At 52.3% G+C, this 13,413-nt stretch overlaps 1 protein-coding gene across 1 annotated transcript in view; it reads right to left on the reverse strand.

Moving 5' to 3' along the window:
• Positions 1-1,072: 1,072 nt before the first annotated feature.
• LOC120325153 (MAU2 chromatid cohesion factor homolog) overlaps positions 1,073-13,413 on the reverse strand; it is a 13,010-nt gene continuing 669 nt past the window's right edge. Inside the window, exons 2-16 of the mRNA XM_039390660.1 lie at positions 13,029-13,123; positions 12,426-12,453; positions 11,209-11,364; positions 10,637-10,783; positions 9,940-10,030; positions 9,429-9,532; positions 8,241-8,318; positions 7,524-7,589; positions 7,173-7,256; positions 5,547-5,596; positions 5,251-5,328; positions 4,480-4,591; positions 3,923-4,013; positions 3,067-3,194; positions 1,073-1,699 (exon numbers count right to left, since the gene is read on the reverse strand). Coding sequence (XP_039246594.1) covers positions 1,625-1,699; positions 3,067-3,194; positions 3,923-4,013; positions 4,480-4,591; positions 5,251-5,328; positions 5,547-5,596; positions 7,173-7,256; positions 7,524-7,589; positions 8,241-8,318; positions 9,429-9,532; positions 9,940-10,030; positions 10,637-10,783; positions 11,209-11,364; positions 12,426-12,453; positions 13,029-13,123 — 1,383 coding nt within the window. The 3' untranslated portion in view covers positions 1,073-1,624. The remainder of the gene's footprint in view (positions 1,700-3,066; positions 3,195-3,922; positions 4,014-4,479; positions 4,592-5,250; positions 5,329-5,546; positions 5,597-7,172; positions 7,257-7,523; positions 7,590-8,240; positions 8,319-9,428; positions 9,533-9,939; positions 10,031-10,636; positions 10,784-11,208; positions 11,365-12,425; positions 12,454-13,028; positions 13,124-13,413) is intronic.

Consider the following 13,413-nt stretch of genomic DNA (forward strand, 5'->3'; position numbering starts at 1 on the left):
CTTTCTTTCCTATTTTTTGAGTTTAAACAGCCCTGAGGGTTTTCCTTGCAATGCCAGGGACAAGACTCCCTGCCTGCAGTGGTGTCAAGGCCACGTTTTCCCCTCTGGAGATTTAACAAGGCCTAAAACACACCAGAGCCAAGGTCTGGGATCAGGATCTCCATGGGGGAGGAACCACAAAATCCTGCTTTGGTGACTGGACAAACCCCTGTCCCTGGAATGTCCTTCAGAGGGGAAAACTGAAGGGTTTGGATTGCAAAAAAAACACCTCTGAGCTGCTGAGAGAGAGAGGGGATGGGAACTGGGAAGGAAAAATGAGCCCTGGGGGCTGAAGTGAGATGATTTTAAGGTCCCTTCCAACCCATCTGTGACTGAAGAAAAGGTTTAGGGGGTCAGTCCCCTCTCTGACTGAACCACTGAGAGCCCTACACGTTCCTCTGCCCTCCCCTGTTTAAGCTGGGAGATGAATATCCAGAGCTACCAACGGAGAAAAACACCTTTATTCAACCCCAGGGACCCCCCAGGCACTGCTGGGCCCTGGCAAAACCTGGAATTAACTCCTCCCAGCTCTCTGCAGGCCCAGCCTGTGTCCTGCTCTGAGGCTGCACAGGCACAGGGAGGGAGAACTCACAGCTGGAGAGGCCAGAAAGCTGAGCTAGAACAGGGAATCTTACCTGGGAAAGCCTGGAAACTGGGCAGTTTTGCCCAGGGCAAGACTGTAGATTCATGTTAAGCCTCTGGCTTAGGTTGGGTCTGGGTTTAACCACCTGGTTTAACTCTGACTCTGTAAATCCTTAAGGCACAGGTGCCTTCACTGCCAGGCTGCAGCAAAGATGCAAAAGGCTGTTTTTTCCCCAGTTGTTTGGCCCATGAAGGGATCAGACAGGAGGAGAGGAACGTTCCTGCTCCCACAAACCCCACAAAGCCAGGAGAGAGCTGTGGTTCTGGGCCAGGGACAGGGAAGGGGGGCCCTCACAGGGACACAGTGGTGGCTCTTTGTCCCACTCTGCCCTGGGACACCAAAACCTGCCCCAGCTCCTCCTTCCCCAACAACAGCACAAAAAAACCCAGGAGAATTCCACCTCAGGAACTACACTGGGAGCTTCAGGGCACCCCAAAATCCATCATGATTTCACCCCATCACCCCCAGGGAGGGCACAAGAGCAGGACCACACTCCAGGGGAAAGGGGGGAGTGGATCCAACGTGGATCCAAGTGAGTCCTCTTTGCTTCCCAGGAGCTCCCAGCCAGGAGGGATCTGAACAGAGTGAAGGAACACGAGTCCTTTGGACTAAAAACCTCAATTCTCAGCCAGAGGGGGAGCAGCTCAAAGCAGCAGCTCAAACCAGCACACACACCCCAGGATATTCCTGCCTGGAAGGAGCAGCTCCTGCTGCCCTTCCCACCAAGGGCTCCTCTTGTCCTTCTGCCACCCCTCTCCCAGCAAGGCCTCCCTCCCAGAGGAACCTGCTGCCTTTTCCTGGCAGAAAAGGGGTTTTGCGTGGATTTTTTTTTTTTTTGTGTGTCTGTGTTTTTTCTCCTTTTGTTGTTTTTTTTGTTTTTGTTTGTTTGTTTGTTTTTTGGCTTTTGTTTGGTGGAGGTTTGTCCTGAATAGTTACTGTGGTTCACAGGAGGCTGGCCAGGCTGGTGGTGGGGCCGTTCTGGGCCTGGAACTGCACGGGGGGGGGTCCATCTGTCCACTGCAAGAAGAACACACACCGTGAAAATTCCCGGGAAATTTTCTCCCTGGGAAAAGGATTTCTCCCTGGGAAAAGCAGGACTGGCCACCCAGAGCTTCCCTGACACTTGGGGGAGCCCACCTTTCACCCCCCACACGCCAGGTTTGGGTTTTCCACGTCCCTGGAACGGGTGTTTCTTGGGGAGCCCCTCCACACCCCCACCATTCCCAACCCAGGGGAAGCAATTCCTGCTCTTCCAGGGACAAACTGGACCCCTGAGCACAGGAAAGCACAGGCAGGGACCCACCTGGATGTGCCAGAGGCTCCCAGGGCAAGGCAAAGGGTGCTCGTTTCGTTGCTTATCTCCCCTCTCACCTCGGCCAAAAATCTTCCAAAATTGGGTATTTATTTCTTAATCCTTTTTTTTTTCCCCCCCTCCAGGTTTTTAATCCAGGGCATCTCTGTGCCTGGCTCAGGATGGATGGGGGCTCAGGGATCCCCCAAAACTGCTGCTCACAAACCCTCAAAGCTCTCAGGTTTCCCCCCTGGGAGCAAAGCCAGCAAACAGCTCTTCCCTACTGGCCTTTCCCCCTCCTTTTCCTCCCCAAAGATGTCCAGTTCCTCACATCCCACGTTCCCCTCTGGATGTTCTCTCAGTTATTTCAGAACAGAATCACCTCCTGCTGTTGCTGAGGGAACTATTCCACGTTTTTAAACCTGTGTTAAAATGCTTCTGACAGGAAAAAACAGATAAATAAGATGGATATTTATAGATAAATGGGGGGGGGGGGGGAAAACCCCACTTGGGAATTCTGAAGTCCCAGTGCAAACTGCCTGGGACTGGGTTTCCAAGCCCCTCTTTTCCAGTTGCTCCTCGTTCAGGAGCTCAGGGCACTGCCAAGGGCAGGGAAAAGCATTTGGGGGCTCAAAAACTGAGTTGTTGCAACTCAGTGACTTCCAGAGGGGAGGAAAAACCCCACTTGGGAATGCTGAGGTCCCAGTGCAAACTGCCCTTCGAGCTGTGCCCAGCAAAGCATCCCCAGGACAAGGCAGAGGGGATGGCCCAGAGCCCCCAATTGAGTTCAGATCAAAAGCAACAGCTGGCACCCAAAACAAGAGGCCACCTGATCACACCCAGTGGCCACAAAAGCCATTTCAAAAGCCAAACAGGAGCTCTGGGGGTGGCAAGAAAACACCTGTGAGAAGCAAAGCCCAAGAATGAACTCGCTGGGTCGCCTCTCCTGCTGGCAGTGCCACCAACCAACCCTCACAAAAATCACTTTCTGTCACTTTTCCCGCTCTCAGAGCAGTTTGAACTGCAGGGAGCTGACTGAATTCGGGGAGCTGGGTGGGAAGGGGGCAGGGGGAGGCAGGGGTCGTGCCCTCACCGTGATCAGGTTGTGCTCAGGGAGGCTGCAGGCCTCGATGTGGTCCTGGAGCAGCTGCTGGGAGAAGTTCTGGTGCATCTGAGCTGCCTCGTGAGCATCCATGGCATTCCCACAGGCCTTGTTGAGGTCTGGAAGACAGCAGGGGAAAAAAAATAACCCCACTGCTTTGCACCCCAGGGCCAAGGGAGCAGCTCCCTTTATCCCAAAGCACCGGTCCCTGGGTGGGATGGGGATCATTCCAGCACCAAACCACGTCGGCCCAGAGCAAAAACCTCCCGAGGAAACCCCAACCCTTCCCTTTTCCAGCAGGATTCGCTGCTGTTCCAGCTTCCAGCTATCCAAAGGAACATCAAAGCAGCTCCAGGAGGAGGAAGGAAACTCCTGACACCACTGGAAGCCCCTGAGCAGCCTGGGCTGGGATTTTCTGCCTTCCAGCCCCATCTAGTGGGACTGGGACAGACCCGCTGCTTCCACCACACATCCCAGGGATCAGGCATCCAGCCTGGCCTCGGGCACTGCCAGGGCTGGGGCAGCCACAGCTGCTCTGGGAATTCCATCCCAGCCCCTCCCCACCTCAGCCAGGAATTCCTTCCCAATATCCCATCTATCCCTCTGGCACTGGAAGCCATTCCCTGTGTCCTGTCCCTCCATCCCTTGTCCCCAGTCCCTCTCCAGCTCTCCTGGAGCCCCTTCAGGCCCTGGAAAGGGCTCTCAGCTCTCCCTGGAGCCTTCCCTTCTCCAGGTGAGCACCCCCAGCTCTCCCAGCCTGGCTCCAGAGCCAGGGGAGATTCTGAGTTATCCCATTCCATGTCTGGGCATTCCCAGCCATCCCCAGGAAGGCCCTTTCCCCCCTCACCTCTGAGCAGGGCTGAGGACCAGAGCTGCACAGACATGTCTGGGATCTTGCTGGCCAACTGCATGGCTGGGACCACCATGTTGTTGCTTTCCTGGGGGAGAGCAGAGGGCAAAGCAAACAAAATAAATGGGATATTTGGGGTGGTTTTTTTCCACCCCTTGCAAACACACAGGTGTCAAATCTGCCTCCTTTAATTTGTGCCACGTCCTGTCACTCCCAGCTGGGAGCCTTTGATGGGACAACCCCAAAAACTCATCCCAGAGCTGCCTGGGATTTGCTCCATCCTGGGAATTCCAGTGCAGCACAGCAGAAATATTCCCTGTGCTCCAGCACAACAGTGAGATTTCAGGATTGTATCCACAATTCCTCCCTGAACAGTCCAGTGGAACGATGCCACTTGTCCTTTTCCAGCCCCTTTTCCTCAGGCATTAAGGAACAGACACTTCAAACACCTGATTAAAGTTATTAAACGTGCAAATCCCAGACCCAAGGCAATAAAATGCCAACTTTTTGTGGGACAGCGATAAAAAAAAAAGGCTCTGGGATTTCTTTCTCACCCTGTGGTTGCCCAGCACGTAGAAGATGTGCCCCAGCAGCACCAGGGAACAGGCTGTGAGCCGGTTCAGATCCTCGGCGTTGGACATCTTCAGGGTCTCCCTCAGGAACCGCCTGGAAAACGGGGAGAAAAAGGGGGTTTGACAACATCCCTTCCCTCCCAGCAGAGAAAAACCATCATGGAAAGCTGAACCGAGAGCTGGAGTAACTGGAAAACATCAGGAGTAGGGAATGAACGTGCTGCAGGTGATCTGAAAGCACCGAATTCCCAAAGCTCGGCTGCCACTTGGCAGAAAAGGCTGTGGCAGAGCTCCCCCCTTTGGAAAACTGCACCAAGGACACGAGATTCCAAAGGATCCCACAGGAAAGAGATCCGGATTTTCCGTGGGACAGACCCAACACAGGCTGAAGTACATCAAAGCTACTTTAAAACTTCACCTTGCCTGTTAAAAAGGGGGAAAAAACACGCAATAAATGATGAAAAAGCACAACCCTTAACTAAATTTCCTGGGAGGGAGTCAGGAATTCAGCTGACAGCTCCAACTCCGAGAGGCTTGGGGGTTCTCCATGAGTTCTGGGTTCAGTTTTCGTGGGATGGGTGGGCAGGGATTAGGGGAAAGGAGGGATTAATTCAGCTTTTTGGGATGGGAGTGGAAACCCCGAGGCCTCGTTTCTGCCTCTTCTCCCCGTGGGTTTCTCCAACCTCCTGCTTTGTTCAGGGGAGAACAGCAGGAAAGCTGCTGGCTTTGGATCCCCCAGGGGTTTGTACTCACTTTGCCTCGTTGTATCTCCCCTGGAAGAAGGAGAAGAGCCCTCGGATGTAAAAAGCTGCAGCTCGGAGACAGTGGGAGCTGGGGGGAAAAGCACAGGTTGGGATCTCAGCACCAGGGAGGGATCAGGGAATCCCACACGGATTGCTGGGAATTCCCACCCTCCCAAAAAAAAAAAACCAGCTTCCCAATTCATTATTACATAGGTCAGAACTTCTGCCTTGGAAATAAGTGGAGTGTTCTGCTTCCTCTTTCAAACCCTGCCACAAACCCCCTGTTCCCATCCCCGGAATTCTCACCTCACGGGGAAATTGTGGTCTGGATTTATCCTTTCCAACAGGCTGTAGAGCTGCAGAGTGGGAGAGGAGAGGGAATAATCAGCATTTCTCACACACACAGCCCGACAGAAAGTGCTTTTCTGAAGTGTAAGTCGAACCAGAAGGGTGCAGATCATCCCAAACACACCCGAATTCCCCCCCTCTGGTGGGATCAGGGCACACACACTCCAGCATTTGGAGCTTTCGTGCCCGTTTCGATCCCCAAAATCAAGTTCTGGATAAAATATCCTTCCTCAGACCTCGGGGGATTTTCTGGACAGCTATTTTATTTCCCCAGGAAACTGGTGGCTGTTGTGTCTCAGCTGTCCAACAACCCCAAACCAGTGCTGGGTCAGACCTGGTGTTTGATTCCAACCAGAATTCCACTCAGCCAAGGAAAAATGGTCCATTTTTAATCATCATTTTTCTCTCTCTCTAAGCCTCTTTCCCCCCCACCAAAAAAGTCCTTTTGTGGGTTGTGGCAAAGTTCACGTGGAGCCTCTTCACCAGACTCCTGCAAACACACCTCTGAGGGCCCTCACACCCCTGGGAGGGTGGAAATGGGGGATTTGGGGGGAAATTTGGGGACTGGAAGGGCCTCAGGGTGAAGCCAAAGGAACACAACACCTCCAGGGACCTGTTTGTGGCTGCCCAGTTATTGATGGAACCTCCCAAAACCCCCAAGCAGAGGGACAGGGGTGGGGGGGGAAGGTGGGAGTAAAGCCACCATTCCCATGGGAAGCTGGGAAGAATCCTGGGGATGAGCCAGAATTCTGGGGATGAGCCAGAACATTCTGATCCAGAACACTCTGACCCACAACACTCTGACCCAGAACACTCTGACCCAGAACACTCTGACCCAGGACACTCTGACCCAGGACACTCTGACCCAGAACACTCTGACCCACAACACTCTGACCCACAACACTCTGACCCACAACACTCTGACCCACGACACTCTGACCCACGACACTCTGACCCAGGACACTCTGACCCAGGACACTCTGACCCACGACACTCTGACCCAGGACACTCTGACCCACAACACTCTGACCCACAACACTCTGACCCACAACACTCTGACCCACAACACACTGACCCACAACACTACCCACAACACTCTGACCCACACACTGACCCAGAACACTCTGACCCAGGACACTCTGACCCAGAAGACACTCTGACCCAGAACACTCTGACCCAGGACACTCTGACCCAGGACACTCTGACCCAGAACACTCTGACCCACAACACTCTGACCCACAACACTCTGACCCACAACACTCTGACCCACGACACTCTGACCCACGACACTCTGACCCAGGACACTCTGACCCAGGACACTCTGACCCACGACACTCTGACCCAGGACACTCTGACCCACAACACTCTGACCCACAACACTCTGACCCACAACACTCTGACCCACAACACACTGACCCACAACACTCTGACCCAGCTGATTCCTCTCCCACTGCCTGGTGAAGGAGCTGCTGTGCCAGGCAAGGCTCCCACCGCAAAACCCTCCAGGGAAAAGCAGAATTCCAAGGCCAGGAGGTGTTCCCCCTGCAGGGAAGGGGGCTCTGGGGGCAGGCAGGGCCCATGTACCTCCTGGTGCCTGTTGCCCTCCCGGATGTACACGCTGGCCAGGTTGGTGACAATGAATGCCCAGAGCTCCTGGTGTGTCGTGAGCTGGGAGGGACAGAACAACAACAGCACAGTCACACATTCCACGTATTCCAGAGCCTCCCCTGGCATCTGCTCATCCCAGAAAAATCCCACGTTTTTATGCCTGATGTTGTGATGCCATAAAACCCTCCAGGCTGGAAGCACAGGAAAAATTAACAGGGCAGTGAAGCTAAATACAGATTATTGCCAGGTTTCCCTTCTGACCTGGCCACTCCCACACAATTCCAACAGCCCCACTCCCACAGGAAAGCCTGGAAGCAGAAATCTCACCCTCAGTGCTGTAGTGAATTGTGCTTCTGCGTTGTCCATGCAGTTAACAGAGATGCAGTAGAGGCCCTGGAGGAGGAGAAATGTAAATGATGATCCTCACAGCGAAGAAAGGCACCCCCCAAACCCACAGAAATCCCGGGATATCGCCAGGGAAAAGCAACCAACAAGCCCTGGATGTGCTTGGCTCTGGGAAAAGTAAGGAATTCTTACAGAAAGCCCTTTAAAATAAGCTCATTCATGTAAAAAAAGCTTTATTTAGCTGAGGAAACCATAAATGTCACGCAATGCTCAAAATTTCCTACGTGACAATTCCCATTAAAAACCATCTCCAGCTGTTTTAAACCTCCTGAATTTACCTCCTTGACTATTTGTGATACAAAATCCAATACAAATCTTTTTCCAGAAAACCTGTGGATTCCCCATCCCTGGAAGTGTCCAAGGCCAGGCTGGAGCAACCTGGGATAGCAGGAGGTGGGATGGGATAGGATGGGATGGGATTTAAGGTCCTTCCAACCCAAACCCGCTCCAGGATTCCCCAACACTTATTTCCAAAGGGTTTTAAAAGCCTCAGACAGGTGGGAATCCCACCAGGGGTGAGGCCCCACAGGAAAGGATTCCTGCTGCTCTACTCCCTGCCTGCCCTGAGTTCCCAGGGATGAGCAGGAGAGAGGGATCTGGTGCTCCCAGGAGCTGCCAGGGGTAATTCCAGGCACTCACCAGGAGCGTGTGGAGCTGGGCAGCGTGGTTGGAGAAGAGCCTGGGTGACTGCTGGCACAGCTGGCACACCTGGGAGATCTGGCACAAGCACAGAGAGTCACATTTTAGGACACTTTTTCTCCGTTTCCTGCTCCAAATCCACCTCCTTCCCCCCCACACGTGTGTCCAGGTCTCAGTGATTATCCCAAGGATCCCAAATTACGCTCCTGGGTAGAAGCTGGAGGCTGGATGTGCCTCCAGCCCAGGGACAGGCACTGCCCCACGCCCCAGCTGCTCTGGGATGGTTTTGCTCCAGCAGCTCCACCCCCTGCAAACCAAGTCACAGATCCCTCCTGACAGACCCCAAACCCGAAATTCTGCAGAAAAACTGGGATAAAATATTCCAGGGAACGGGCCAGGAGCAACGGCCAGTTCTGAACCTCCCTGCTTGGGATGATCCAGCACCTCCCCTAAGCACGGGATGGATGAGCAGGATTTGAAAATGACTGGAAAAATGGGAAAAGGCCCAGTCCTTTCTTGCACTAAACAACACAGACCCTCCCTTGCTCTCCTTCCACTGTGTGGGAGGAAAGGACAGAAAGGCAGGAGGTCTGAAAGCTGGGAAATGCTCGGACAAGGAAGAGGAAGGAGCCACCCTGGGAAGGGGAAAGACACCCCAGGCAGGCTGTAAATACAGCAGGAGGGTGTCAGCTGCACCATCAGCCACTGTCCAACTCCAAAGTGTCCTGAAAATACTGCAGAGGAGCCGATCCCACAGCTCCTGAGCTCCATCCCTCCCGGCTGCATCCATCAATAACTCAGCAGGAATTCCTGCCTGAGCCCAAATATCTCCCCCCAGGCCGAAATTCCCACGTTTTAAAGGCCATCCCTGCGTCCACCCCCATCCCAGGGAATGCTGGAATCCCACCCCAGGGAGTGCTGGAATCCCACCCCATCCCAGGGAGTGCTGGAATCCCACCCCATCCCAGGGAGTGCTGGAATCCCACCCCATCCCAGGGAATGCTGGAATCCCACCCCATCCCAGGGAGTGCTGGAATCCCACCCCAGGGAATGCTGGAATCCCACCCCATCCCAGGGAATGCTGGAATCCCACCCCATCCCAGGGAGTGCTGGAATCCCACCCCATCCCAGGGAATGCTGGAATCCCACCCCATCCCAGGGGATGCTGGAATCCCACCCCAGCCTCACCTCCTGCAGGGCTGTGGCTTTGTGTCCCGTCACCAGCCGGCACATGATGATGTGTTCCAACAAAATCACTTGGAATGAGGACAGGATGGGGCTGCAGTCCAGCACTGGAGAGGGAGGGAAGGGAGCACAGCAAGTGGAGTTACCTCAGGAATTTACAACCCAGTTCACTGAGTCGCAGCAAAACCCCCCCAAACTTGGTATTTTAACAGTAACAATATCATTAACAATATTACTACTAATAATAAACAAACCACTAATTTTTGTACTCAAAGCAATCAGCTAAAAGAATTATAGTGGGAGCAGTGAAACAAACTGGGAACAAACAGTGGGAAAAGTTGTTACTCTCAGTAGTGTTTCTGCATTTAAAGCAACCACCCAGCCTTAAAAAAGAACAAAAGTCTCAGTCTGATCTTTGACTAAGCAGGGAGCCAAAAAAGGCTGTGTTTGGTTTAAATTAGCAACAAATACTAGAATTTTGCAGCATCAGCTGAATTCCAAGCCTTCTCCTTACTTTTTAGCTTCTCCAGCTGCATGAGGGCTTTGTCTGTGTACTTCTGGGCCTTCTCCAGGTACCCTGCCTGCATGGAATGCATCACTGTCACCTGCAGGGAGACACAGCACGGCTCACTCACCTTCCTCAGCCTCCCAGGAGCACTGGGATGGGATTCCCAGACAAACTGGGCACGTCCCAGTCCCTGGAAGTGTCCAAGGGCAGGCTGGAGCAGCCTGGGACAGCAGGAGGGGTCCCTGCCCAGGGCAGGGGGTGGCACTGGATGAGCTTTAAGGTCCTTCCAACCCAAAACTCCTCTGTGCCAAGAGGGAAGGGCTGGCAGTTCCCACGAGGCCTGGGAGTCCCCACAGCTGAGCTTTTTTAGCTCACCCTTGACAACATTTGGGGTTTTGAGTCACGTTCGAGAAGTGGAACGACCAGTTCCAGAGACCCGGAGTCCAGTTGTCACAACACAGGTAAAAACTGAGCCAAGGTGGCTCCTCTTCACACAAATTAATCCACTTTTCTTTGAGTTGGATATTAGTAGAGTTTAATTTCAGTTTTGGGGCTTCTTTCCCCTCTTGTCTCCCACTGGTGGTGCCAGGGATGCCGTGGCAGGATCCAGCTGCTGGTGCAGCACCGAGATCCACCCCAGCCCACTCCAGTTTTTACCCAACCCCTCGTTAATTAGCGACTGATTAGCGAGCAGAGCTCTCACCAGGTAGACCAGCACACACATGTGCTCCTTGGGCAGCCAGTGGAAGAGGTCAGCGGGGTTGCTGGGCAGGATCTCGTCGTCGTGCAGCGTGGAGATGGTCTGGATGCACTGCTGGAGCTGCTTCAGGCAGGGCTTCACGCTCTTCACCTGGCAAACCACACGTTCCAGAGGCACCATTCCAGGGGGGAAAACCTCCCAGGTAACAAATAACACCCCCCCCCAAGTCAGGGAATTACTCTGTGCCCAAAGTGTGACAGGGACCGTTCCAGGACGAACAACACTCTGCCATTGGTGGGTGAAAATCTGAGCAAAGCGTTTCCCAAAATTACAGGTTTTTGGCTGGTGGGTGTTACCCCCCCCAGCAGCACAACACGGAAGCAAGAGAGGTCAGAGAGCACAAAACCACCCCAGAAAAACCTTCCCTCGAGGGAGAAATTCAAGTACTTTTCCCCCTCGTTTCACTCGTGACAAAAACCTACAGAAATTCAGTTTTGTTCCCCAAAAACCCCCCCCCGAGGTGTTTGTGGAGGCAGTGCTGCTCCTCCCAGAGTTCCCTGGGATCCCCCACCTACCTGCCCAGCATCCAGGTAGTGTGTGACCTGCAGGACCAGGAAGAAGACCCGCAGGGATTCCTTCTGGATGGGGTTCCCCTGCCAGTTCTCCACGATCTGCCCGCACAGGGTGAGCAGAGGGTGAACCTCCTGCAGCTTCCGCTCCATCAGGAGCAGCTGCAAGTCCAGAGGGAAAAGAAGGAAACCATGGATTTGGTGTTGAACAGTTCAAACACTCGGAGAACCACAGCACTGGGAGGAAGTGGGGTGGAATTCCCAGGGAAGCTGTGGCTGCCCCATCCCTGGAATTTTCCAAGGCCAGGCTGGAGAAATCTGGGATAGTGGGAGGATTCCCTGCCCATGGCAAGGGTGGCACTGGATGGGCTTTGAGCCCCTTCCAACCCAAACCACTCCAGGATTCTCATTCCAGGCCCATTTGATTTATTCATCTCATTGCAAGAGCCCTTTCCCACAGCCACAGCTTCCCTCCCTCCAGTGACAGATTCCAGTCATCCTTTCACACTTCCCAGTTATCCTTTTCCCTCCCAGAAATCCCTTCACAATTCCCAGTTATCCTTTTCCCTCCCAGAAATCCTTTTACAAACCTTTCACAGTTCCCAGTTATCCTTTTCCCTCCCAGAAATCCCTTCACAATTCCCAGTTATCCTTTTCCCTCCCAGAAATCCTTTCACAATTCCCAGTTATCCTTTTCCCTCTCAGAAATCCTTTCACAATTCCCAGTTATCCTTTTCCCTCCCAGAAATCCTTTCACAATTCCCAGTTATCCTTTTCCCTCTCAGAAATCCTTTCACAATTCCCAGTTATCCTTTTCCCTCCCAGAAATCCTTTTACAAACCTTTCACAATTCCCAGTTATCCTTTTCCCTCCCAGAAATCCTTTCACAATTCCCAGTTATCCTTTTCCCTCTCAGAAATCCTTTCACAGTTCCCAGTTATCCTTTTCCCTCCCAGAAAAATCACATCATACTTAAGAAGGAAAAAAAAACAACCCCTCAAACCTATTCAGGAGGATTTCACACCAATCCTGCAGACTCAAAGCTTATCCCAAATATATTTTAATGCCCTGCTTGCCCACAGGGCAAACAAGAAGATAAAAAAGCACAAAAAGGCACACAAGGCACCTTAAAAATTGGTTTATGGCCAGGCAAGTCTTGTTCATTTGCTCTGGAACTTGCACTAAACGAGTGAAGAGGTTATTTAAGAGAACATCCCACTCACCATCCCCTTGCTGAGCAGGAACAACGCTCTGAAATGGAATAAAACAAAGTTATGCTCACAGAGAGTTACTCAAACCACAATTACACATTAAAAAATAAAGAGGATTTGCTTTTCTCCCCCCTTGAAGAGCAGAAGGAAAAGAGTATTAAGGGACCTGCCCCAGGAAACCCATTTCAAAGCTAAGTGGAAAAAGGGCTGCAGGAACCAGAATTCCAGCCTCAGCTTTGCATCCAAGCTTTGGGCAGTTCCAGCTCCAAAAGTTTCTGAGCTCCAACCAGACAAAATTCAGTTTAAAAAGCCCCTCCAGAGTGTGAAGAGGACATGCTTGGGTTTAATGGTTCTAATGGTGTGCTGGAAGGTTAGAACTGGAGGATCTTTAAGGCCCTTCCAACCCAAACCATTCTGGGATTCCTTGAGCAGGGAAAGGAAAGAGCTGGAAACCCCCCCCCCCCAAAGCTGGAGAAACCAACTCAGAAAGGTGATTTCTAGGTGGGTTTTAGAGGCAAACCAACCCCTTTAAATAAAACCCAGACCAGCTCCAAATAAAACTGGAGGAAGCCAGGCTATTTGCCGTGGGGAGGGAGGGGATCCCAGGGGTCTCACCTGGTGTACTCGGAGCCCACCACCCTGGCATACTCTGCTCCCACCCCCAGCAGGTCACAGGCAGACACCAGGTCCTTCTCCAGGGTGTGCAGTTGCTGGAATGACAAAAAAAAGGGACCCAAAAGGTCAGGGTTTGCTCCATGAAACCCACTCCAGAGTTCCCCAAGTGTCCCTATCCCTGTGCTTTCCATGTGCCAAAATACAAACCCCCAGACTTCACATTCACATAATTTAATTACACATTCAACTTACATATATTTTTACATAAATACACTCATAAACATATATTTATTTTATATACACTTGTGAGCACATCCCAGAACAGGAATTCAATTCATATATATTTTTATATAAATACACTTCATTTATATATTTATTTTATAAA

Source organism: Pipra filicauda, unplaced genomic scaffold (assembly GCF_003945595.2).
Source record: "Pipra filicauda isolate LSUMZ 115617 unplaced genomic scaffold, ASM394559v2 scaffold857_size89037_pilon, whole genome shotgun sequence".
NCBI classification, from domain to species: domain Eukaryota; kingdom Metazoa; phylum Chordata; class Aves; order Passeriformes; family Pipridae; genus Pipra; species Pipra filicauda.